Source organism: Schistocerca serialis, chromosome 4 (assembly GCF_023864345.2).
Source record: "Schistocerca serialis cubense isolate TAMUIC-IGC-003099 chromosome 4, iqSchSeri2.2, whole genome shotgun sequence".
Taxonomy (NCBI): Eukaryota; Metazoa; Arthropoda; class Insecta; order Orthoptera; family Acrididae; genus Schistocerca; species Schistocerca serialis.
Genome location: NC_064641.1, coordinates 444,880,603 through 444,907,903, shown reverse-complemented (window position 1 = coordinate 444,907,903; position 27,301 = coordinate 444,880,603). Strand labels below are relative to the sequence as shown.

At 43.7% G+C, this 27,301-nt stretch overlaps 1 protein-coding gene across 1 annotated transcript in view; it reads left to right on the top strand.

Moving 5' to 3' along the window:
- Positions 1-27,301, top strand: part of LOC126475073 (BAI1-associated protein 3) — a 715,757-nt gene that overhangs the window by 351,294 nt on the left and 337,162 nt on the right. Inside the window, exon 7 of the mRNA XM_050102632.1 lies at positions 18,632-18,788. Coding sequence (XP_049958589.1) covers positions 18,632-18,788 — 157 coding nt within the window. The remainder of the gene's footprint in view (positions 1-18,631; positions 18,789-27,301) is intronic.

The window sequence follows — 27,301 nt, the reverse complement described above, 5'->3', positions numbered from 1 at the left end:
GTTGCAGCTCCTACTACTAGTGATACTACTTCCTCCCCCTCCTACCTGGCCCCTTAGCTTTGACAGTCAGGGAGACTGAAAGATATCTCAAGAGAGATACATGGGAAAGCTCCTTACGAGTATACGGCCATCAAGTTGAGCGCTACACCACCGTCGCCGTGTGTAAAGGTGCACCACCGCTCAACCGGTCTAGATAACCAATGCCGAAGCTACCAGTATTTAACGGCCGAGTTCTTTAATCTCATATGGATCGCTCATTTCTTTACTGCAAGTCGAGAAGACAATTCAAATGGTATAGCTGCTTGTATGCCGATAGTGAAATACCAAGTAAGTCACACCTCTGTGGACTGCATGTACTTTATTACAGTAGCTATCTGGCGGTGACTACTTCATTTGCACAGTATCAACCATGACAGTTAATTATGTTGGTGGTGGGGTTTGCATCCCATTTAAAGCGCGGCACAGTGGGTATTGAGCGCGGTGGACACTTTGCTTTGGAAAATGTGAAAAGCCAAACGCATGTGCAACACTAACATTGAAATGCTTAATGTGTCTCTCACCCACGACCAGACCGTGATCAAATGTGCTGAGCTCTCGTAGTCCAATACATTATTGTACACCTGACAGATGGCCTGTACAAGTGCTCGCGACGTAACAACCATTTAGCACACAGAATTATTCCACTAACCAAAGACACTTATCAACGGTAACTCTATCGTTTCTGTTTCTCTTCAGCTTGGTAGTCTAGTGGTAAAGCACGTGCCCGGTAACTAATAATTTGCGAGGTCGAATCCCGCTGTCCCCAGAAACTTTAGTCTAACCTTCACCTCTCAACGATGTGAGGAGTCACCAGGAACTACTCGTACTTGTGGTTCCCCTTTCCCCATTATAATAACCGGGATTGCTTATGGACACACAACTCACTGAAGTGGCGTCCAGTTATTATTATCTGAACAAAATTCAGGAGTTTATGAAAATATTCATTTTGAGATATAATTTTCTCGGCTAAATCCATAAGTCATAAACGTACAATAAATACTTAAATATCGAATTCATACGACAGATCCTCTTTGCAGATTCGTTTGTCTTAAATAAGAATTAAAACGTATTGATTATAAGAGATTCGGAGACCACACAAGATGAAACCTAAAGCGATTCATCCTCGCAACGTACAAATACAAGAAATGAACAAGTAGCTCATTTCCAGCATCCTGTAACCTCGCCTTCCTCTTTCCTGTAGACCCAGCACTGCTCGGACAGCAAGCCGCCTGATTCGAGACTGGACGGCTCTTGCTGCGAGCCTCTGTGTAGTAAGGATTGTGTCACCCTAATTCCTTCCAGGACTCTCCCGGTTCTCCCAGCGAGCATCGCGCTTCCAGAAGTCAAAGGCCAGCGCAGGCGTAGTTCTGTCGACACTGCCCTATCTTTCGTACCTGATGGTCCTGAAGGCATGGAAATGTACGTATGTAGGCATACTAGTACAGATGCGTGTAGGTGTGCGCACACAACGTTCGCTTGCGTGTCCTTGCATGTGTGCACGCATGTAGTCACGCGCATGAGTCGGTGTGTCTGCGTGCATGAGCCACTAGCGTGGACGTTCTCAGGGACGTGCACGTACGTGCGCGTATCTGCATGTTTGTGTCGCTATAAAAGCTCTCTCAATGTAGCATCGTTAAACTCAGTGAGTGCATCCTACTTCCACTCACACAAAACTACCCCGCTCCCAAATACTTGATATCTTTATGTCCCAGAATCACAACTACTATACAGGGTGAGTCACTAACTATTTCCACCAACAATAACTCCAAAAGTACTACAGGAGCTGGAAAGTTTGTGGGATAAAAGTTACATGGGACAATGGACGCCATAATATGACTTTGGATTTTTGTTGCTAGGTGGGGCTGCGTCAGAGATATGAAGCTGAACTTAGTTTTTTTTTTAATGAAATGCTATAGTTTGAGCTTATTTTCTGATGGCGGTTACCGAGACGAGTCCAACGACGTGTAATAGTAAGGTCTTTGAAGTCCAACAAAGGTCAGAAAGGTGGCATGAACGTCCATTTACAGAAGGTGTTCGAAGTGATGACCATTGGTATTAATGCAGTGCTGCATTCTTCTTATCATGGATTGAGTGGTATTCCTTATCACATTGGCACTTATCGACGCATATGCTCTGACAGTTCTCTCTCACATATCTTCAGGTGTAGTTGGAACGTCTTTATAAACAATGTCTTTTACGAATACTCACAAGAAAAAATCTGGCGAACGAGCCGGGCACTACACATCTCCTCCGAGTCCAATCCAAAGATATGGGGATTGTCTCTGCAACTCATTTCTAGCCATCAGCGAAAAATGTGCCGGACACCCATCATGTTGATACCACATTCTGTTCCTTGTTCCTAGAGGTATTTCTTCCAATAATAGACCAAATGTTTCTTGCTAGAATGTGGTGTACTTCATGAGATTAAGGTTTCCTTCGGTGAAATAGTGGCCTATAATTCTGTCCCCCAGAATCCCACGCCACACATTCACCGACCGCGGTTTTGTTGTGCAACTTGCCGCAGCCAACATGGATTTTCAGTTCCCCAATAATGCATGTTATGCAAATTAACGTTTCGATGGTTGGTGAATGTAGCCTCGTCAGTAAATTAAATTAAATTACTAAATGTGTCATCCCTCTGAATCTGAAATTGAGACCATCGGCAGAATTCATTGCGACGCATACAATCCGTACCAGTTAATTCTTGGTGGAGACATGGTAAGGATGATATTTATGGCGACGCAGAACACGAACAATACCACTCTGGCTCATACCAGATTCCCTTGCGATCTGACGCGAACTAACACAGGGATCTCGAACTACATTGGTAAGAGTACCAATTTCCGTTTCCTCTTTAGTAAGTTTCCTTTGCTGGATATGATTCCGATGCGTTAAAGATCCAGTTGTTCTCAGTTTATCATACACATATTTAAATGTAAGACGTGTAGGGTGAGTACGTTGAGGATATCTTTCAGCGAATAAGTCTCTGGCTCTCACTGAATTTCGTTGGCATTCTCCGTAAATGAGAAGTAAATCGACTTGTTCTTCGAAGGAATACATCATTCATATTCGCTTGATTCGATGATACTAGTCTTACCGTTCCTATAAGTGTTGTATTTCGAAAACTTGAATGGTGTTTACATGTCAATGGCACGTTTATACGGATACGTCCTATTCAGCGAATATTTACTATTTGCACGATATACGAGAGAGAATTGTCAGAGCATGTGCTTCGATAAGTGCCGGAGTGATAAGGAATACCACTCAATCCATGATAAGAAGATTGCAGCGCTGCATTGATACCAATGGTCATCACTTCGAACACCTTCTGTAAATGGATGTTCATGCCACCTTTTTCACCTTCGTTGACCTTCAAAGACCATGCTGTTACACATCATAGGATTCGTCTCGATAGCCGGTATCAGAAAATAAGTACCAAACTATAGCATCCGATTTGAAAAAATAAATTTGACCTTCATATCTCTGCAGTGACTCCACCTAGCAACAAAAAACCAAAGTCATATTATGGCCCCCGTTGTCCCATGCATCATTTGTCTCACGACCTTTTCAGCTACTCTCACCCTTCGGGAGTTATTCTAGGTGGCAAGAGTTAGTGACTCACCCTGTAGATACAGCCACACACATAGCTCAGATGGATCTCAAGTTTGCTGTCCATCAAATAGTCTAGCATTTCCAAGTGGACTATTTTGGTTGCACTAAACATTTCAGTTTCCGTCCAAGTACTCTCCAAAGCCACTGAGGCGATAACTGCTGATGGCATCAGTGTCTAGACTCGGATTCTCAGAGACATCTTTTTAGGACTGAGGAAGAAGGAAGCGGTTTCATAAGTTTCCTTACTGTTGCCACCCCTCACGAATTCCTCTCCTCCACCAACTTCTTCATTTCAGAGTAGCACTTGCACCCTACGTCCACAATTATTTCCTCGCTACATTCCCATCTCTGTGCATTATAGTTTTTGCCATCTATGGTTCCCTCCAATAGTGTCTAGGTTATTCCCTAATGTCTTAATTCATATCCTACCATCTCGTCCCTTCTTTTGCTGAACTCTCTTTTTTTCTGGCGCGGGGAGGAGTGCGTCATCAGGCTTCTGGCTGACATCCACGAGGTCCTCTCCCGTGCCAACCTCTGCACTTAGGCGTAACAATATTGGACACAAGTCCTCAATTATTTCTTGGATGTATCCCAATCTATGCATTCCCCTCCCAACAGCCTTGCCGTAGTGGTAACACCGGTACCTGTCAGATCACCGAAGTCAAGCGCTACCGGGCTTGTCTAGCACTTGAATCGGTGACCGTACTGGTGTGCCGAGTGCTGTTGGCAAGCGGTGTGCACTCAGCCCTCGTGGGGCCCGTTCAGGAGCTACTTGATTGAGAAGTAGGGGCTCTGGTCACGAAAGCTGACAACAGCTGACCCGTTTCTCCATATCCGCATCCAGTGATGCCTATCCGCTGAAGATGACACGGCGGTCGGTCGTACCGATCGGCCTTACGAGGCCTATTCGGACGGATGCTTTTCGCTACGGGTTTTACCCTCTACAGCGCGCTCTAGTACCACGAAAGTTATTCCTTGTTGTCTTAACACCCGCTTCTCCTCTGCCTTCTCCTTTTTAGTGTTCTCCACAATCCCTTTCCTCGTCGGTTCCGCAGAGTACCGCTTCATTTATTGTCCCTCCGTCTACTTAGATTTCAGCGTTTTTCTGTAGCACCACATCCAAAGTGCTTCGATTTTCTTTTGTTCCGGCGTTCCCAAATTCCACTTTTCACATCCTTACGACATTATACTCCAGGCACACATTCTCGGAAATTTCCTTCTCAAAATGAAATCGATGTTTGATAGTAGCAAAATTCCTTTTGTCTGTGTTACTCCGCTTCGTTTCTCAGCTAGCAAAGTTCCACTCCTAATGCTCCCCAATTACGAAGTTAGTTTTATCGCTAAACTTATTTCAGCTACTCCAGATTACTTTCGTCTTTCTCTGGTTTACTCTTAGTCCATACTTAAGCTCATTAGGCTGTTCATTGCATTCAACAGGTCCTGTAATTCTTTCTCTCTATCACTGAGGATAGCAATGTTATCGGCGAATCTTGCCATTGATATCCCTTCACTCTGAGTTTTAATACCACACCTGAGTTTTTATTTTTTTTCCGCCATTTGTTCTTCGATGTGCATGTTGAACAATAGGAGACAAAGAATACATCGTTAACTAATATCCTTTTTAATCTGAGCCTTTGTCTCTTTCATTTGTGTTCGACACTCCTGGTTCTTGTACATGTTGTGCGCTACCCGCCTGTCAGTGTAGGCTGTACTTATTTTTCTAAAAATTTCACACTTCTTGCTGCATTTTACGTTGTCAAACGCATTTTATATATCGATAAGTACTATAAAGATTTGTTTCTATTAATTCTTGCCTCCATTATCAAGTGCAAGCTCCTGCCTCTCTGATACTTTTACGCTCATCATCTAAGGGATTCTCAATTTTCTTTTCGATTCTTATGAATATTATTTTTGTCAGTAAGTAGCATGTGTGAGCTGTTATTTTGATTGCGCAATAGCTCTCACATTCATCTGCTTGTGACATCCTCTGGTGTGTGCGGATAATTCTTACAAAAATGAGATATACGTGCCGTCTCATAGATTTTACATACTAGCCACTTTCAATGATTTCAGAAATTGCGAGGAAATGTTACCTACGCCTTTTCTTTTCTTTTTTTTTCTTTTTTTTTATTTATTTTTTTGTTAAGTGTTCGAAAGGTCTGGCAAACTCTGACTGTAATATTGGATCTCATACGTCTTCCAAATCGACATCCATTTCTTCTTCTATCACGCCAGCAGACGATTCCTCTCCTACGTAGAGACCGTGAATCAACTGCTTTCACCTATCCGCTCTGTCCTCTGTGTTTAACAGTGGAATTCCCATTGCATCCTTAATGTTGCCGCCCTTGCTTTCAATTTCATAGAAGCTTTTTTCAAGTTTTCTGTATGCAGAAGATGTCCTTCCAACAACCATTTTTTTTATATATTCACATTTTTCTTACAGCGATTACGTCTTAGCTCGCCTGCAATTACTACTTATTTCATTTTAGTGCCGTAAATGCGATATTTGACGCCTGTATTTTAGGTGAAGAATAGAGGCGTTATCTCCGACGAACGTGGTGGTGGTCCCGTATCGGGTGGACCTCTCCACAGAGTGCGGTGGAGCGAAGGTTAAGGCAGTAAACTCGTAATCCGGAGGATGGCATTCGCATTCACTTCCAGTTACCAGATCTAAGTTTTCCGTGGTTTACCTACATCACTTAAGCCAATGGCTTATATAGCTTCGTCCCTAAGGCCTTCAGTGAGACGTCAAAACCTGACCTTCCTTTCGAAAAAATTTCTCCGAGATTTGCCCGCACTTTTAGGGTTCAGTGGATTTCGGCAACGTCCTGTTGAAACCAGTTGTCCGGGTCCATGTGTTCAAGTTGTGGAAAGGTGTATGCGATCGGATTTTCTAGGTACGCTGACTCATTTCTTGCCACATGCTACAACTTGATAGTCTGCTGTGAAAAAACCGTTCGATCCAAATTATTGAAAAATATTAAAAATGTTAGTGCCGGCGTTGTTATTCTAATTTCTATCGTTTTGATAATCAAATCTTTTCAGCGAAAAAATGCTCTTGTGTGGAGCAAATAACTTTGTAGCCCAGGTACGAAGAAAAATTAGGCGAAGAAATTAGTGTAGCAGAAAATTTTTGTACATTGGTAGGGATAAGTGCCATCAACAGCTCACTAGAAATCTTGACTATTGGGGTGTGAGCATGAGGTGGCGTGGACGTTTGAGGGGCACTTTTCTATATTTTTCTTGAATAACTCGAAAAACCGCGGTTTTCTAGCGAAAATGTTCCCCGGTACAAAATTAAACGACATTAAATGTCCTACAAAGAAGGTGCAACTCATTTTTTCTCTAGAGCTAATAGTTTCTGTCTTGCAGAGGAAGAAAGATTCACAAATAATTAAAAATAGGGTTTTAATGGGATGAAATTTATGTTTACTTTAAATGAAGTGGGTTAAGAACAAATATTAAATGATTTACCATATGTAAGTGAAGGAGAGCCGTATTGAGGAATAAACTGTGTTGTGTGGGGTAACAGGGTGAAAGGTGGGTGATGGAGGGTAGTAGCGCGAGGATGAGTCGCCGGATTCTGGACACACACTTTCGTCCTTCATATCTGTTGTAATTTATGTTCATTTACATCTTCATCATTCCATGTTAACAAAAATAACTTTTCCACGCCTCATTTAGTGTCCTCGCTTAATTCGCACATTGAGATCGAGATGAACGCGCCAGTGATGTACATCCAGACTTGTCTGGCTTCGCATCCGCACCGCGGGCGGCGGGGCTTGGCGTCAGCTGGCAAAACCCTCTGGTGGCGTAAGCTAGGGGGAAAGTCGCTTTCCTCCTCCAGCTGCGTTGACGATTCCGAAGCTTTCCAATCGCTGACGTTATTTTCGCACGCAGTTAGACGCTTGTTCTTGGGTTTTCTCTCGGTTTGCTATCCTGACTGTTTATTTTCGTCAAGTTCGATTGCAGAGCGTACGGGATCATTGAGATTGCCCGGTCGAGCAGTGGTATACTACGAACTGTAGATAAGGGCAATAGGCAGATTCAATATTTCTGTGTCTCCGGAAAGTATTTGGCATGGTGCCCCATTGCAGGCTGCTAACGAAGGTACGAGCGTGTGGAATAAGTTCAGCCGGCCAGGGTGGCCGGTCGTTTCTAGGCGCTACAGTCTGGAACCGCGCGACCGCTACGGTCGCAGGTTCGAATCCTGCCTCGGGCATGGATGTGTGTGATGTCCTTAAGTTAGTTAAGTTTAAGTAGTTCTAAGGTCTGGGGACTGATGACCTCAGAAGTTAAGTCCCATAGTGCTCAGAGCCATTTGAACCATTTGAATAAGTTCACAGATATTTGAGTGGCTCGAAGACTTCTTAATAGAACCCAGTGTGTAGTCCTCGACGGCGAGTGTTCATCAGAGGCAAGAGTATCGTCAGGAGTGTCCTAGAGAAGTGTGATAGGAAAGCTGTTGTTCTCTACATACATAAATGATTTGGCGGACAGGGTGGGCAGCTATTTGCAGTTGTTTGCAGATGATACCGTGGTGTGCGGTAAGGTGTCGAAGTTGAGTGACTGTAGAAAGATAGAAGACGACTTAGACAAAATTTCTAGTGGGTGTGATGAATGGCAGGTAGCCCTAAATGTGGAAAAATATAAGGTAATAGGTATGGGTAGGAAGAACAAACGTATTACTAGTGTCCTGCTTGACACAGTCACGTCGTTTAAATATCTGGGTGTAACGTTGCAGAGCGATATATGATGGAACGAGCATGTGAGAACTGTGGTATGGATGCGAATATAAAATGGTTCAAATGGCTCTCAGCACTATGTGACTTAACATCTGAGGTCATCAGTCCCCTATAACTTAGAACTACTTAAGCCTAACTAACCTAAGGACATCACACACATCCATGCCCGAGGCAGGATTCGAACCTGTGACCGTAGCCGTCGCGCGGTTCTAGACTGACTCGCCTAGAACCGCTCGGCCAGAATGTGAATAGTCCGTTTTATTGGGAGAATTTTGGAAAAGAGTGGTTCATCTGTGAAGGAGACTGCATATAGGACGCTGGTGCAACCTGTTCTTGAGTACTGCTCGAGTGTTTGGGATCCGTACTAGTTCTGACAGGAGGAGGACATCGAAGTAATTCAGAGGATGGCTGCTAGATTTCGAACAACACTCCATAACACTATGGAGTTGCATCGGGAACTCAAATAACAATCCTTGGAGGGAAGACGGCGTTCTTTTCGAGAAACTTGAGAAAATTTAGATAACTGGAATTTGAAGCTGGCTGACGAACGATCCTGCTGCCGCCAGGATACGAGAAATTAGGGCTCATACGTAGGCATATAGATAGCTGTTTTTCCATCGCTATGTTTGCGAGTGGAACAGGAAAGGAAATGACTAGTATGGGTACAAGGTACCGAACGCCACCCACCACATGGTGGCTTGCAGAGTATTTATGAAGATATAGATGTAGAACGCTACTTGTCACACCAATTCGATGGTCGTGTTCGCAAACATTCAGTCCAGGTGAACTGCTGCTCGAAACATGCACTTCTCCATCGACGCAAGCCAGTGGGACAGTATTATCTAAGAGGACACGCACTTAGTGGGTGTGGCAGTAATAGAAGGTAGCAGTATAAAAACTGTGAACTACGTGAACATTACTGCGGACCACTGTGACCCTTAACTATTGATGTCTTCTTCGACGGCGATGACATCTTCCAACAGATTAGCTGTTCTGCCATCCGGCCGGAATTGCGCTACAGAGGTTTGCAAATCATGATACTGAACTCACGTTGACGTCTTAGCCACCAAATTCGCCTGATCTCAACCCGATGGACCATTCTGGGACGCTATCGCGCCCACAAAACACCGGCTCGGTAATTGACTGGCCTGTTCGTAGACATCTGGTGTCTTAAGCTTGCGGTTACGTACCAAGGTTTTTTTGAGCCAAAACCTCGCCAAATCGATGCTACATTGCGATATTAAGAAGCTGGTTATAATGTTTAGACTAATCAGTTTACCTCAGATGTGTAGCGAAATTCTCGGACATGTCATCAGTTAAAACATACTGACTTTCCATGAACAAACTGGTGCCCTCTCTCGCTGTTACTAAGGATTAGGAAAACCCAAATAATGCAAAATCCAATTTCTTAATTTCTGCACAATCACTCCTACTGTGCATCTTTGGTACAGAGCCGAGTGGAGGGTCTGAATCAAAGGTTCAGACGGTTCTGCGACCGTGTAGCCTGCACATTTCTCGAGTTGTGCTGTACGGTGGTGGATTTTCGGGTTCCGCTAAAAAGCTAAATAGATCAGGAGTCCACTACACGCAGGAAATGGCTTACGGGTAGCAGGGGCTGTGTAGCGTGCATTGGGCGGTTTTTTGGGTTAGAGGGTCTCGGGGAAACAAAAGAATGGCTTTGGTCTGAGACGGTGCAGGTCAAAAAAGAACCATCGGTATAACAGTTGTAAATTGTCGTCGCTGTGTTGGGAAAGTACCTGAGCTCCAAGAGCTAATAGAAAGCACTGATGCTCAAATCGTTATAGACACTGATATCAGGTTAAAGCAGGAAGTTTTTACAAAGGATATAGCTGTGTTCATAAAGGGCAAATTAAATAAAGTTGGTGATGGAGAGTTTTTTAATTGTTGTCAGAAGTAGTTTACCTTGTACTGAAATTGAAGTAGATGGTTACTGTGAGTTAGTATGGGTAGAAATTATTCTTGACAACCGGTACAAATTAATAATTGGTTCCTTTTACCGATTTCCGGAATCAGGTGACACAGTTACTGAACAGTTCAACGATAACTTGACTGTCATTAAAATAGGTACCTCATACATACAATTGCGACTGATGGTGACTTCAATCTACCTTCAATATGCTGGCGAAAGTACATGTTTAAGGGTGGAGGTAGGCATAAAACGTTGTACGAAATCACATTGAATGCCCTCTCAGAAAATTATTTTGAGCAACCAGTTCAGGAGCCCACTCCTAGTGTAAATGGTTGCGAAAACATAGTTGATCTCTTAGCAACAAATAATCCTGAACAGATAGGGATCATCATCACAGATACAGTGCAGCTGCACTGAATAACGTAACATCCAAACTCGCCATAAATAAATGCAAAATACATGTATTTTTCAAGAAATCAGATAAAAAGTCACTTGACACTTTCCTAAGAGATAGTCTCCACTCCTTGCGATCTGAGTATGAATGCGTAGACCAGATGTGGATTAAATGGAAAGAAATAGTATCAAGGGCAGTTGAGAGACATATACCAAATAAATTAATAAGCTATGGTACTGATCCCCCATGGTACACAAAAAAGGTCAGAACACTACTGCTGAAGCCAAATTTAAAAGAAGCCAAAATGCCCAAGATTGGCGAAAGTTTTACAGAAGTTCAAAATTTAGCGCGAAATTCAAGGCGAGATGCTTTTAATAGTTTTCACAGCGAAATTCTGTCTAGAAATCTGGCAAAAAACGCAGAGATTCTGGTCGTATGTAAAGTACACCAGTGAGAAGACACAATCAATATATTCACTGCACAATAACAATGGTGATGCTGTTGATGAAAGTGCCACATGTTACTAAACACGAATTTCCGAAATTGCTTCACAAAATAAGATGAAGTAAATACTCCAGTATTCGCATCAAGAACAATTGCCAACATGAGTAACTTAGAAGTAGATATCATCGGTATAGCGAAGCAGCTTACAATACTTAAGGAAGGCAAGACTTCCGGTCTAGATTGTACACTTTCTGAATGGTATACCAGTCAGGTTCCTTTCAGATTATTCCGTTGTTGGTGATCATATATAACAGCTCGTTCGCAGAAACATCCGTACCCGAAGACTGGGAAATTGCTAAAGTCACACCAGTAACCAAAAAAAAGGCAACAGTAACAATCCGCTGAATTACAGATCCATACTACTAACGTCGATTTGCAGTAGGATTTTGGACCACATACCGTGCTAGAACATTATGAATCAGCTCGAAGAAAACGATTTATTGACAGTCACCCAACACGGATTCAGAAAATATCATTCTTCTGAAACACAACTAGCTCATATTCTCACGAAGTAATTAGTACTACCGACAGGGGACGTCAAAATGATTCCATATTCTTAGATTTCCAGAATGCCTTTGAGACCGGTTCTCACAAGCGATGTCTAACCAGTTTGCATGCCTATGGATTATGAACGTCACGTACGGCAGGGATAGAACAACAAGTCAGTTGTAGCTGAAAATCACCAGAAATATGGCCGTTCTATCAATTTTCTAGAACCTCGCGTGCTTGCTCGGTATCCGTGGATACAGAAGCGATAACATAATGAAACGCCCTAACAACATGAACAGGAAGGATGGTTACAAGTTACCTACGGCTTGGCTGCCAGCCGTTCCAGCCCGGCGGATCGCATGTGTTCGCCAACCAGCAGCGTCTCCTGACCAGGGTTTAACAGAGCAAAGTCCGGTAACGAGGGAACTAGAGCGCGGCTTCAACACTTCGCTGAAAAAAAAAACACTGTTCCCGTGTACAAGTTTCCCATTTGCTATTGCATACCAGTCACCAGGGAGAGTTGCTTACCTATCACGTACTAGGACGACACAAGCAGTAATCCGCTGGTACATTATTTCCAACCAATTACCAACTAGAGTTGCCTTCCAGCCAACCATCAGAATAGCACAGGAAATAGCCTACGGAATAGTCATCCCCTTCATTGTCCAGTATCCCGGATACGTGGCGTCGGTAGCAACCAGATTACCGAAATAGGCAATACCACGGGAAACACGTTCACCTGTGTTCATCAGTTAACCGTCTTCAAGATTATCGCAGTACGTCGGTGGAAACGTCGACCATTTAGCTCCTTTAGCGCTTTATAATATGTTGTTGTTGTTGTGGTCTTCAGTCCTGAGACTGGTTTGATGCAGCTCTCCATGCTACTCTATCCTGTGCAAGCTTTTTCATCTCCCAGTACCTACTGCAACCTACATCCTTCTGAATCTGCTTTGTGTATTCATCTCTTGGTCTCCCTCTACGATTTTTACCCTCCACGCTCCCCTCCAATACTAAATTGGTGATCCCTTGATGCCTCAGAACATGTCCTACCAACCGATCCCTTCTTCTGGTCAAGTTGCGCCACAAACTTCTCTTCTCCCCAATCCTATTCAATACTTCCTCATTAGTTATGTGATCTACCCATCTAATCTTCAGCATTCTTCTGTAGCACCACATTTCGAAAGCTTCTATTCTCTTCTTGTCTAAACTACTTATCGTCCATGTTTCACTTCCATACATGGCTACACTCCATACGAATACTTTCAGAAATGACTTCCTGCCACTTAAATCAATACTGGATGTTAACAAATTTCTCTTCTTCAGAAACGCTTTCCTTGCCATTGCCAGTCTACATTTTATATCCTCTCTACTTCGACCATCATCAGTTATTTTGCTCCCCAAATAGCAAAACTCCTTTCCTAATTTAAGTGCCTCATTTCCTAATCTAATTCCCTCAGCATCACCCGACTTAATTAGACTACATTCCATTATCCTTGTTTTGCTTTTGTTGATGTTCATCTTATATCCTCCTTTCAAGACACTGTCCATTCCATTCAACTGCTCTTCCAAGTCCTTTGCTGTCTCTGACAGAATTACAATGTCATCGGCAAACCTCAAAGTTTTTATTTCTTCTCCATGAATTTTAATACCTACTCCGAATTTTTCTTTTGTTTCCTTTACTGCTTGCTCAATATACAGATTGAACAACATCGGGGAGAGGCTACAACCTTTATAATAGTGCGGCCTAATACCCAAAATTATTTGATTCAAGGTAACATGTTTGTTTGATTCGTAAGAGAGTGGAGCAACTCTATTCAAACCTGAATTGCAGCAAATACCCGGTATTAGGTGTACTCTGTATGACGAAAATGCCCCTAGAAAGTCACTTTCAACATCCCACTTTTGATCTCTGTAACTGGTCAATAACTATGGACGCAATAACGCGTAGATCCACCTCTGGGCTTTCCACCTCTGGGCAGGCAGTTCTTCGGCTTGGCATTGATGGCTAGAGTTATTGGGTGTTCTCCTGAAGGATATAGTACCAAATTCTGTCCAATTGGCGCGCTAGATCGTCAAAATCCGAAGTTGGCTGGAGGACTCTACCCATAATGCTCCAAAAGTTCTCAATTGGGGAGAGATCCAACGACCTTGCTGGCCAAGATAGGGTTTGACAAGCACGAAGACAAGGAGAAGAAACTGTCACCATAGTCGGGCGGACACTATCGTGCTAAAATGTACGCCTAGGATGCCTTGCCATGTAGGCCACCAAAACGGGACGTATAATATCGTCGACGTACCGTAGTGCTGTAAAGGTGCCGCGGATGACAACCAAAGGCGTCCTGGTATACAAATAAATGGCTCCCCACGCCATCATTCCTGATTGTCGGGCAATATGGCGGGCAACACTAAAGGCTGGTATCCCACCGCTGACTGGGGCGTCTCCAGACATGACTTCGGCACTGGAATCTCACTGACTGGGCAAGAATTGTGTTCAGTGATGAGTCTCACTTCGAACTGAGTGACGAGCGAAGGCTTGTCTGGCACATAGCTCTCAGGAGGACATCAAACAAGAGCAATACTTTCCACCACGGGTTTCTCTGGTTAGCGGGAAAGCGTCAATGAGATGCTCTTCCAGCGCCAGTAGAACACATAACCAAAGACGCGGCCGGCCGTTGTGGCCGTGCGGTTCTAGGCGCTTCAGGCTGGAACCAAGTGACCGCTACGGTCGCAGGTTCGAATCCTGCCTCGGGCATGTATGTGTGTGATGTCCTTAGGTTAGTTAGGTTTAATTAGTTCTAACTTCTAGGCGACTGATGACCTCAGAAGTTAAGTCGCATAGTGCTCAGAGCCAACCAAAGACGCGTTCTGCATCACCCACATCACGAAGTGCAGTATATAGATTGAGCCAAAACGTAATACATTACAACTGAACTATATCTGCAAATAAGACACAATTAATAACACTCAAAGGGAAGAACGCAGAGAAAATTGTAGAATAAGTAACGCACTTCAGTTATCTAGAATGTGATATAGTAACTATTACAATGACATTGAGAAGAAGGTTAATAAATATCAAGCTACCTATGGAACAATTGGAAGAACTTTGGGAAGAAAAACAAGAGAAGAAACACAAATGAAGTTCTATAAAGTTAAGGCCGTTTATACTCTTGTATATGGTTCCGAATCATGGACAGTAACAAAAAAAAAAGAAAAATTACGTATACAAGGAGCAGAGATGAAGTTCATGAGATATGTAAGAGGTCGTAATAAAATGGATAAAATAAGAAATGAAACAGTAAGATCAGATTTAAAAATGTTTTCAGTTAATGACAAGTTAGAAGGGAATAGAAGAAGGATCACGTTAATAATATGACAGAAAACAGGTTGTGAAAAAAGATAATGAATTATCGGCCGACTACAAAGAGGGAACTAGGTAGACGTCGTAAAAGATGCATGGATGGATGACAGAGACCGGAACAGATGGTCACAACACCTAATCCGTGGAAGGAGGTGGTAATGGTGATACTGACGAACGGACATTGCTACACACCTATGAACATACAGCTCCATTCTGTGCCGCACGTTTGTGCGAGACACAGTGCCTCCATTGTGAACGCGGCTTAAGTGTGGTTCGCAGAAACCGTTGCTTCGTAGCTCCAGTCAGATGTGTTGACAAAAATCAAGGCTCATAATATTATTATTACTCATTCAAGGCAAAATGTTACTTGTGTCTGTGGTGCAGTGGGCAGCTGGTGAACGAAAGCCGCTGCAAGCAAGTTACACAGCTAAGTCAGCGAAAAGGTACCATATTTCCGGTGCAAAGCTGCGATATTGAATACAAATATGAATGGTTAGATGTACAAAGTAGCATACTTTGGAATATGTATTCGTAGAAAATGTAGTTAAACCGAAACCTTTTGCTGTTCAAGACAGGGTAATGGTGATTGTGATGTTGATGGTGATGATGGTAATGATGCGATGATAATGATGATGAGGATGATGATGATCTTGTTGGGATTCAGTGTGCCTTCACAATTCAAAAATTAAAATCACAGCTCTGTACCAATAAGTTGCAAAGAAATTTGCACAATGGTGTTAAGTTCGAACATCAAAACCGAAGCTATCGTGTCGTAACAGTTCCCGCAGTTTAAATACAAATGCAAAATGTTATTTTTTACCTCCCTTTTGAAACACATAATCAAGCTATTTAAACTATAATCCAGAGTTATGCAATGGTAGTAGAGATCGAAAGTGAGAAGCAGGCCGCTGTGGCAGAGCGGTTCTAGACGCTACAGTCCGGAACCCCGCAGGTTCGAATCCTGCCTCGATCGTGGATGTGTGTGATGTCCTTAGATTAATTAGATTTATGTAGTTCTAAGTTCTAGGGGACTGATGACCTCAGTTGTTAAGTCCCATAGTGCTCAGAGCCATTTGAACTACTCGAAAGTGAGAAGTTGGAAGTTTACTTCAGATATCACGTAGACAATGAAACAAGGCGTGTGAAATTGTTCTCAGAGAAACAAATACTATTTTGCGTTACTGTTGAACAGGATAGTGGTATTGTAATGTATGATGGACAACCCAAAATACGTACACTGATCAGCCAGAACTTTATGACCACCTAGCTAGTAGGGACTGATAACAGCGGCGACGCGTCGTGGTAAGGAAGCAGTGAGGTCTTGGTAAGTCGCTGGAAGGAGTTGGCACCACATCTGCACACAAAAGTCACCTAATTCTCGTAAATTCCGGGAAAGGGGATGATGAGCTCTGACGCCACGTTCATTCACATCCCAGATGTATTCAAAATGGTTCAAATGGCTCTGAGCACTATGGGACCTAACATCTGAGGCCATCAGTCCCCTATAACTTAGGACTACTTAAACCTAACTAACTTAAGGACATCACACACATCCATGCCCGAGGCAGGATTCGAACCTGCAACCGTAGCAGTCGCGCGGTTCCGAACTGTAGCGCCTAGAACCGCTCGGCCACCGCGGCCGGCGATCGTCATGAAGGGTGTACGTGATCTGAAACTAGCGTATAATACTCCTTGGCCGTCATGGTCTCTTGCACGAGCTCTACTGGGCCCATGAATGCCCACGTGAATGTTCGCCGAAGTACAACAGAGCAGCCGCCAGCTTGTCTACGTCCCGCAATACTGACGGATTCGCGCCCTCCCATCGGCATGATGAAGAAGGTATCGGCATTCATCAGACCATTCAACGCTTTGCCACTGCGCCAACGTCCAGTGCCGATGGTTACATGCCAATTTCAGTCGTAGTTGCCAGTGACGTGGTCTTGACATTGGCACATGAACGGGCCGCCTGCTAGACTGTTCGGCGCACTGTGTGTTCAGACACACTGCACTCTGCCAAGTATGAATGTCTGATGTTAGTTCCGTACAGTTCGCCGCCTGTCCCGTGTTACCAATCTGCCCAGCCTACGATGTCAGACATCTATAATGAGGGGTGGCCACGCAACCCCACGAAGTCTGGATGTTGCTTCACCTCGGTTTCGCCACGTGCTGAAGACAATCACCACAGCAGTCCTCGAACATCCGACAAGTCGTGCAGTTTCCGAAACGTTCGTGCGGAGACTCTGGGCCATCACAGTCTCCCCGGTCAAACTCAGACAGATCGCGTGCCTTCCCCATTCTACCACGGACCGCACGCTCACTGATACTGCACTACATGCACCGTGCGTGTTTCCGACTAACAATAATTCCTCGCCACGTGACGCTGCCATCGCCTGGACGGGTTTATATCGATAGTAGGTCGGTGGTCATGATGTGCTGGCTGATCGGTGTAAGTACTGCAATTCTCCAAAGCAGGTTGTTGTATCAGAAAACCTGTGCAACTCAGACCGAAACTCGATATTGCAGGAAACGAGATTAAGGAAGCAAATACGACGTTCGAGGATGTGATAAGCTCTAAATATACCTTTCAACTATGACAACAAGAAATTGATCACATTAATGGTTTTTATTACAATAAACTGACAATACTTAACTTTGGTTTACAAGTGGACGAAAGCGATTGGCGACATGCAAATAATCTGTGACTTTCGCTGTATGGAATGTTCATTCAAGTAATGGATATGGATCACAAGTAACAGTTCTTCGAGTACTCTCTTCTAGTCCGGGTCTACTAGTGTCCATCTTCTACTGTCCGGCCCAGACTGGCAGGAGCGGTGGTTACATCCTCTTCGGCTGGAGCCCGCTCCTGTCGTGATGCGGTCCTAGTCAGCAAACCATTGGCAGACGTCGTCTCACAGCCTTCTCTGCTCTTACGTTCTTCACCTTCGTGCCGGCGCTTCCGTTATACTGGAACATTACTTACTATCAAACATTTGGTACATGAAACTATAACGCTGAAACACTGTAGTGTTGTTAGCCTCATCTGTTTATTTCTTGACAAATAACATTCTACCACTACTGAAATGCAGTAAACTGAGCTGGCCACTGAGGCACCAGTCTTTGTCGTAGATTTGCTCTCCATGCTGTCTGGATTCAGATGCTCTGCGAGTGTGAATTGAAATATTTCTCGTAACCACATGCATGCAGAAGCAACTTCTCCTGTGTGTCAGGAAATGTTACGAACTGTATAAGCTCCTATTTCAGCTGTTAGCACTATAAGAAACGTTTATTTCACAGCGTTTTGCTCGTACTAAAACTATAGCAATATAATTACTGCTTTGCGTGGGTTCCGTTCTCACCAGATAACGTTTTCATTCAGTGTTTTGCTATGTTTTTATCCATTACTGAACATTAGTAGTCCTCAAGTGTTGTAAACAACCCTCGTCGTGAATTCAGTGTACTGGTTTGAAAATAAGTCTCTCCAGTAAGTATCCTCTCCTTAGCACAGTGCTTACGAGACTTTGCACCTTTTGGCCCTGCACGTGCGCTGTGTTTGTCCGCAGGGACCACGACGACGAGTCGTCGGTGTTCGATGCGGTCAGCAAGCTGAACGAGGTGCGCGGCGTGAAGGGTCTGGGCCGCTTCTTCAAGCAGATCGCGCAGAGCGCCCGCTCCGGCAACCAGGACGACTTCCTCGGCTGCGTCAACATCCCGCTGCAGGTAGGGGCGCGGCGCGCGCACGTGCCGCCGTTGCTAAGCGCAGCTCCTGCCCGCCCGCCCGCAGGCGCTTTAATCACTGTCACCGGCACCAACTTCTCCGTCGGTGGCGTTCTGGTCCGAGCGCCGCCAAGTGTAACCGAGCTCGGCTCGGCATGCACGAAGTTAAAAGGCCTGGCAGCTCCCATTTACCACCAACTGTCCCTGAAATGGCGGAGTGGCACCGGCTGAATGAAATCGTCTGCCTCACAGCCTGGAGCCATTATTTTTATATACTACTGGCCATTAAAATTGCTACACCACGAAGATGACGTACTACAGACACGAAATTTAACCGACAGGAAGAAGATGCTGTGATATGTAAATGATTAGCTTTTCAGAGCATTCACACAAGGTTGGCGCCGGTGGCGACACTACAACGTGCTGACATGACGTAAGTTTCCAACCCATTCCACATGCCCAAACAGCAGTTGACCAGCGTTGCCTGGTAACACGTTTTTGTGTTTGCCTCGTCTAAGGAGGAGAAATGCGTACCATCACGTTTCCGTCTTTGATAAAGGTCGGATTGCAGGCTATCGCGATTGCGGTTTATCGTATCGCGACATTGCTGCTCGCGTTGGTCGAGACCCAATGACTGTTAGCAGAATATGGAATCGATGGGTTCAGGAGGGTAATACGGAACGCCGTGCTGGATCCCAATGGCCTCGTATCACTAGCAGTCGAGATGACAGGCATCTTATCCGCATGGTTGTAACGGATCGTGCAGCCACATCTCGATCCCTGAGTCAACAGATGGGGACGTTTGCAAGACAACAACCATCTGCACGAACAGTTCGATGACATTTGCAGCACCATGGACTATCAGCTCGGAGACCATGGCTGCGGTTACCCTTGACGCTGCATCACAGACAGGAGCGCCTGCGATGGTGTACTCAATGACGAATCTGGATGCACGAATGGCAAAACGTCATTTTTTCGGATGAATCCAGGTTCTGTGTACAGCATCATGATTGTCGCATGCGTGTTTGGCGACATCGCGGTGAACGCACATTGGAAGCGTGTATTCGTCATCGCCATACTGGCGTATCACCCGGCGTGATGGTATGGGGTGCAATTGGTTACACGTCTCGGTCACCTCTTGTTCGCATTGACGGTACTTTGAACAGTCGACGTTGCATTTAAGATGTGTTACGACCCGTGGCTCTACCCTTCATTCGATCCCTGCGAAACCCTACATTGTAGCAGAATAATTGACGACCGCATGTTGGAGGTCCTGTACGGGCGTTTCTGGATACAGAAAATGTTCGACTGCTGCCCTGGCCTGAACATTCTCCAGATTTCTCACCAGTTGAAAACGTCTGGTCAATGGTGGCTGAGCAACTGGCTCGTCACAATACGCCAGTGACTATTCTTGATGAACTGTGGTATCGTGTTGATGCTGCATGGGCAGCTGTACCTGTACACACCATCCAAGCTCTGTTTGACTGAATGCCCAGGTGTATCAAGGCCGTTGTTACGGCCAGAGGTGGTTGTTCTGGGTACTGATTTCTCAAGATCTATGAACCCAAATTGCGGGAAAATGTAATCACATGTCAGTTCTAGTATAATATATTTGTCCAATGAATACCCGTTTATCATCTGCATTTCTTCTTGGTGTAGCAATTTTAATGGCCAGTAGTGTAATTGGCAACAGGCACCACTTGGGTTGCTTGATTGTCAAGTAGCTTCATTGTAACTGTCGCTGGGAACAGAGGGTGTACGTGTAACGATGTCTTGATGAGGAGAGAGACGGCACATGGACCTTGTGTGTGTGTGTGTGTGTGTGTGTGTGTGTGTGTGTGTGTGTGTGTGTGTGTTTGTGTGCCCTTGCGCGCACACAACTTCTTCTCCTGAGTCAATCTTTTCATCTCAGAGTAGCACTTGTCTGCGATTATTTCTTGGATATATTCTACTACTGCCAGGGACGTTATTCCTTGATATCTTAAACACATGTCTTATCATTCTGCACCCTCTTAAATTCCTGTGATTACAACTCGATAATAAATTCAGTTGGGAGGAGCACACCACAGAACTGCAGAAACGCCTTAACAAATCTGTATTTGCAATTCTAATGTTAGCAGACATAGGCGACATAAAAATGAAAAAGTTTGCATACTTTGCCTACTTTCATTCCATAATGGCATATGGTATAATATTTTGGGATAACTCTTCAAGTCAAACAAAAGTTTTCAGAGTCTAAAAGCGTGTAATACGTATTATTTGTGGAGTAAATTCACGGACGTCCTGTAGAAACCTCTTCAAAGAAGTGGGTATACTAACTACTGCCTCTCAGTATATTTACTACTTAATGAAATTTGTACTAAATAACATTTCGTTTTCCAAAAGACAGCTCAGTTCATACCTACAATACCAGGAACAAAAATGATCAGCACAAGGACTTAAAAGCACTCACTTTAGTTTAATACTGAGTCCACTACTCAGGAACACGCATCTTCAATAATTTGCCAGGAAACATAAAAAATTTAGTTACAAATAAAGATCAGTTTAAAAGCAGCCTGAAAGACTTACTAGTGGCCAACTCCTTCTACTTTATTGACGAATTTTTTAATAGAAACAAATGATGTATTTATATACTCATACTATTAGTATTGTTATTTCAGCTAAAAAAAGAAATTGACATGTTCCACATCCACGAGGATCTCCTCAGCACGGATCTATGGAACGAAAAACTAATCTAATCTAAGTCTGTTCCATATATTTCTTTACTTGTGAATACTGCAGAGATTCACCTAACTTTTTAGCAGCCTCCTGTAACACTACATATCATCTCATCTTAAAAGCTTCGATTCCCTTATTGTCCAACTTTCCACAGTCCATGAGACACTTCCGATTAATGTTGACTTCAAGACGGTACATTCTTTGAAATTTCTTCCTGGGATCGAGTAGTACATTTGATGGTAGTAGTCTTTTAAAGGGGGAATGCTCTCTTTGCCTGTGATAGTCTGCCTCGTGTAACCTCCATTGATTCCTTGCTTCGAAGATGGGAGATTAAACAGTAAGGGAAAAAGACGACTACACTGTCTTATACCCTCTCTTAATCCGAGTGTTTCTTTCTTGGGTTTCCACTGTCTGTTTGCTATTGGTTCTTGTACATACTGTATGCCTACTCCTCTCGAATAGCACCAAGGGAGCGTCCAAGCTTAACGTCCCCATCCAACAAACGGATCACCATCATAAGTCTCACATACCTTTAGTCTATAAAATTATCAGGATAGGTTTTAAATTTAACCAATGACTTTGGTGTGGAGTCTATCAGAAACTGTACCCTCCCTTTGACGACCATTTATGGGGGATGATTACGTTTGCACTTTCAAGAGCCGAAATGGTCATCTCCGAGCCTGCTAGCCCCACACAGTCGTACCTTAGCGACATCAGTTACAGAGGTGGGTGGTGGAAGGCCACTATAAGGACCATTTTGGTACCTGTTAGAGAAATCCGTAATAATAATAATACGTTATTTTGAAAAGCGGTTACGTCTCCTCTCCATAAAGACTCGTAAATATACTTTCATCCATAACTCCCACTCAGCCTGTGTGCCTTATCGGGTAGGAAACAAAGAAAAAATAAATAGAGAAGATTCAAAGAAGAACTGCGTCTCTCATCACAGTTCGTTTTGCGTGTGCGGAAGCGTCAGGGACATGCTCACCCAACTCTTGTGACATATGATACAAGAGAGGCGTTGTGCATCAGGCTAAGATTTACTGTTAAATATCAGAAACCGTACTTCACTAGAAGAGGCAACCAACATATTGCTTCCTCTTATATTTTTTTATTATATTATTATTATTTGCGTCGAGACCCAGTAGGGTTATGCAAAGAGCTCTGCCTCATTTGAGCTTTCTTCTGATCTTCCACGCTTCTCTCATTTTTTCTACATAGAGTCTCTTTCTTTCTTCAGTCCACTTTGTCCCAGATTTCCTTGCGACGTCATTCTCTCACTCCACATCCCACTTGTGTCTGTAAACGTTTCTGTCTTCAATTTCTATTGGATCGATTTGTGCTTTTTCTACGTCAAGTTTGACTCGTATGGTCCATGGTACTGTTGACTTGAAGTCAGAATTCTGTTCGTGAGTCCTGTTTGTGATAGCCTGCTGATGTACCTGTAAAACTTTAACCTTCTTTTTCTGACATCTTCCGTGTGGTTTCCCTAGAGTGTGATCTGTATCCCTCTTCTGTTAGCTTTGGGCTGAAAATTGTTTTCATGATTTTGCGTTCTTTCTTCAGTATGCTTTCCATGCCGCATTTCGTATGGAGTGTTAGCGTCTCACTTCCATAGAGTATGTCAGGCCTGATTACTGTGTTGTAATGTCTGATATTTGTTTGAACGGACACACATTTCATATTACACATTTGTGTTTTTCAGTAAGCTCCCATTATTTATTTGTAGTCGAGTCCTGTGAGATCTTTTCTCGTCCTGTAGGTTCGAGAATGTCACCCAAATATTTGAAATTTGTAGCTCTGCTTATCTTGCTATGTTTTGCATCTAATTTTTATGCATTTAATTTTTAGCAAATGAGTAATCCATTAAATTTCGGGCATACAGCAATGCAAATATTACTTCTTCCACTGATACCTCGGCCGCGTACCGTCCGGCTATCCTCAGGCAAGGTGCCAAACGTGGCCTTATGTACCCCACCGCGGCGATACTGCGCATGCAGCTCACAGATGCTGGTCGGCGGCAAAGAGGTACACTTACACTTACCGATGTATGTTCGGGGGCTGTAACACCTTGACGACTTGTGTGCAATTTCATTACACCAAGAGTCGGATTCCATCCAAACTAAAACCATTATCTCTATTTATTAGGTTATTGGTTAATCTAGTTTCTATTGCTTCCTTGAAAATGAAATCTCAAAAGGAAGAGGTGGGTGTTAAAATCGTCACGTCACAGTAATGCATCTAATGATCCGTATCTACTGTATACAATGTTCTACCATAGCTGACTTGTCTGGCTGTTGTAAGCTTGTGTATCTTCCGTGTTCCACGCACCTCTCAAGAATACTGCGTGTTGTCTGACCTATATACGACATTTCAAATTCCCGCAAGGAATCTGATACACACCCACCTTACGAAGCAATAAATTATCCTTCGCAGAGCCGAGTAAGGCTGCAATATTCGTAGGAGGCGGGAAGATCACCTTAAAACGGTGTTTCTCGAGAATACGGCTTATCTTCCAGGAAAGAGCACCAACATCAGGCAAAAACGCTCGTAATCTGAAGTCATTACTATCTTTTCCAGACCACGTACTTTCATTCTAGGATTCACACTGAATGCTCTGCGAATTTCTTTCTGGGTACAACCATTGGCTTTAAAAACTCTCTTGCGGTGTGTGAGCTCTTCTTGTAAACTGCAATTATCGGATACACTGTGCGACCTGTGCAATGACGTCTTAAGGACAGCTAAGGCTTGCGAAGGGTAGTGATAGCTACTGGCATGTGAGTATAGATTAGTATGCGTTGGTTTACGATACACAGCATGTCCTAATGTGCCATCAACTTTACGACAGACGAAAAATCCAAAAAAGGGAGGCATCCATCTTTTTTTTCTTTGCATAGTAAATTTAATACTAGCGTGAATAGAATTCAGATACTCAAGAAATCGATGTAACTCATCCTTCCCGGGAGGTCATATCCCATTGTGTCGTCCACGTACCTCCAGAAGACCGTTGGTTTAAACCTTGCAGGAGTCCAGTGCCTTGTTCTCAAAGCTTTCGTACATAAATTAGCTACCAGATGGGTGAGGGGGCTTCTCGTAACAACTCCATCAATCTGTTCACAGATTTCACCACTACACTGAAACGAGATGACAGGAGTGCAAGCTCAAATTAGGCCGTGATGTTTTCGTCAAAATGTTGGCCGGCAAAGCACCTTGGTTTATAATGATACCACGTCAAAACAGAATATCCGTACTATTTAGTCAGAGGTTGATAAGTCTCTGAATAAAAGCCATAGAATTACTGTTTCCCTACCAATGGTTTTAATAATAAAGCTAAATATTTGGCAATAAGATACGTTGGTGAATCAATAATGCTCGTTACTGGCCGCACGGGAAGATCCTCTAGACGCTCATTCTTATCCATCTTGTGAATTTTAGGAAGCCCAAAAACTTCGGTGGTACTGCACCACGTGCTTCTAAATTGATAACCTCCTTTGGGAGCGATGAAGAGTTCAGTCAGGTAGCAGTTCCTATTGTCACCTTGTTGGTAGGATCTCTGATAATCTACCTGAATGCACCAGTGCTTGGTACACTATATATCTTTTCCTGAGTGTTTTCCTGAGGCAATAGCAGCGCTTCCTTTATCAGCACGTAGGACTACCGTGTCAGTATCCCCAGGCAACTTTCGTATTGAAAGTTTCGCTTCCACAGAAATATCACTTCTTTGTGGACGATGTTCCGTAATTGTTCGGCAGCTTTCAAGGTCTGATTTCTTCATCCGAATCCTGTAATAGTGGTTGAACAGCTTCTTCTGGAAAGAGATTTGCAGGTCAACTTTTTCTGCAGATTCTTTTAGTATTTCCCTTTGTTTAGCTGCTGTTGCTTAGTTATCTGAGAATATGGCCAAGCCGTCTGCAAGACGGCTTCTACATTCTCCCTGTATCGGCCTAGTCCTGTTTGGTTCAAGTGTCCTTGGATTTTGTTCTTTTTCGTATTCCCTCAATACTTTGTCCAGGTCTAGGGTGAATAATAGTGGGGATATTCCGTCGCCTTTCCGTACTCCAGTTTTCATCATGAAGGGATCGGAGATTACACCCATGAATTTAAGTTTCAATACTGATCCGGACAGTGTCTGGTTGATTAGTCGTAGTATTTTTGGGTCGAGTCCCTATTCTTCTAAGATGTTGAAGAAGGATTGTCGGTCAACAGACCCGTATGATTTCTCGAAATCTATGAAAGTGCAAATGACTGGAGTAAGAACAGTTTTCAGATTGAAGATTCGTTCTGCGCGCGAATGACTGCGGTAAGGGCCTATCTGGTATTCACTAATTTTGTGTCCCAACTCTTCTCGTGTTCTCTCCAGTAAGCACGCTTAGAAAATTTTGTCGGTGTGTTGTAGCAGTCAGATTCCTCTGCAGTTGTTCACATTCGTCCTGTCTCCTTTCTTGTGCAGTGGGTGGCTAAGTGAGCATTTCCAGTCGTCATGAAGTTTTTGTGTTTGCCAGACGGTTCTGGTTATTTGTGTAGGTTCCTGTACAGACCTTGACCCACGGCACTACAGTAGTTCTGCAATGGAGCCGTCTCCACTGGATGTGCTGTTGTTTTTCAGTTTAAGCATGCTTATGTGGACCTCTTCTCATGTTGGTAGGAGTGATTCAGGGCAAATTGCAGTGCAGTCCCTTCTTGAGAACCTTTTTTTTAGGTTCAGGGCAATTAAGGAGATGAGAGAAATAACGTGCCAGCTTCTGACAATTCTGTTGATTAATTAATTCGAGCCGGCCGAAGTGGCCGCGCGGTTCTGGCGCTGCAGTCTGGAACCGCGAGACCGCTACGGTCGCAGGTTCGAATCCTGCCTCGGGCATGGATGTGTGTGATGTCCTTAGGTTAGTTAGATTTAACTAGTTCTAAGTTCTAGGGGACTAATGACCTAAGCAGTTGAGTCCCATAGTGCTCAGAGCCATTTGAACCAATTAATTCGAGTTTTCCGTCTTGTTTTCTGAAGCATAAGTTTTGAGGTGTGTTGCCGCGGACCTTCCTTACGAATGTCCTGTAGAACTCGTTCGTGTTGTGGTTGCAACAGTTTTCCTCTGTAGCGTCCAGTTGTTCCTTCATGTACTTTGTTGGTTTGCCTACTGAGTTTTGCAGCCTGCTTTCTAGACTAGTTAAAACGATATAGGATTTTCGGGAGTTTTTTACTATTGTTTTTCTGGAAGACTTGTTTGGGTGTTGCTACCGTATTTTCACATTCTGAGTTCACCATGGGTATTTAATGTTCTTTTTTCATGGTATCAGTTCTTTTACTTTTTGTGTAAATTTTCTACGTAGTTCTTCCTGTGTGTTTGCTCGATGTCTTCCCGTTTCTGCTGGGATAGTGATCTGGATCAACATATGCACCTCTGAGAACTTTAATGGGCCGGCCGCGGTGGCCAAGCGGTTCTAGGCGCTTCAGTCCGGAACCGCGCGACTGCTACGGTAACAGGTTCGAATCCTGCCTCGGGCAGGATGTGTGTGATGTCCTTAGGTTAGTTAGGTTTAAGTAGTTCTAAGTTCTAGGGGACTGATGACCTCAGTTCCATAGTGCTCAGAGCCATTTGAAATTTAATGTCACAGATCTCTTTCTGGATTGAGCAGGAAACGTCACATGGTCTATTTGCAATTCTCCCATTTGTTGACAGATAACTTTCATGTTTTCTGTTTTCGCGGGTATTTTCTGAGGTACGTTGACATAATCTTCAAGCTGTTCTGCTGGCATAGCTCGATGAATCTCATGTCCTTTTTGCTTGTACATTCGTGCATGAGGA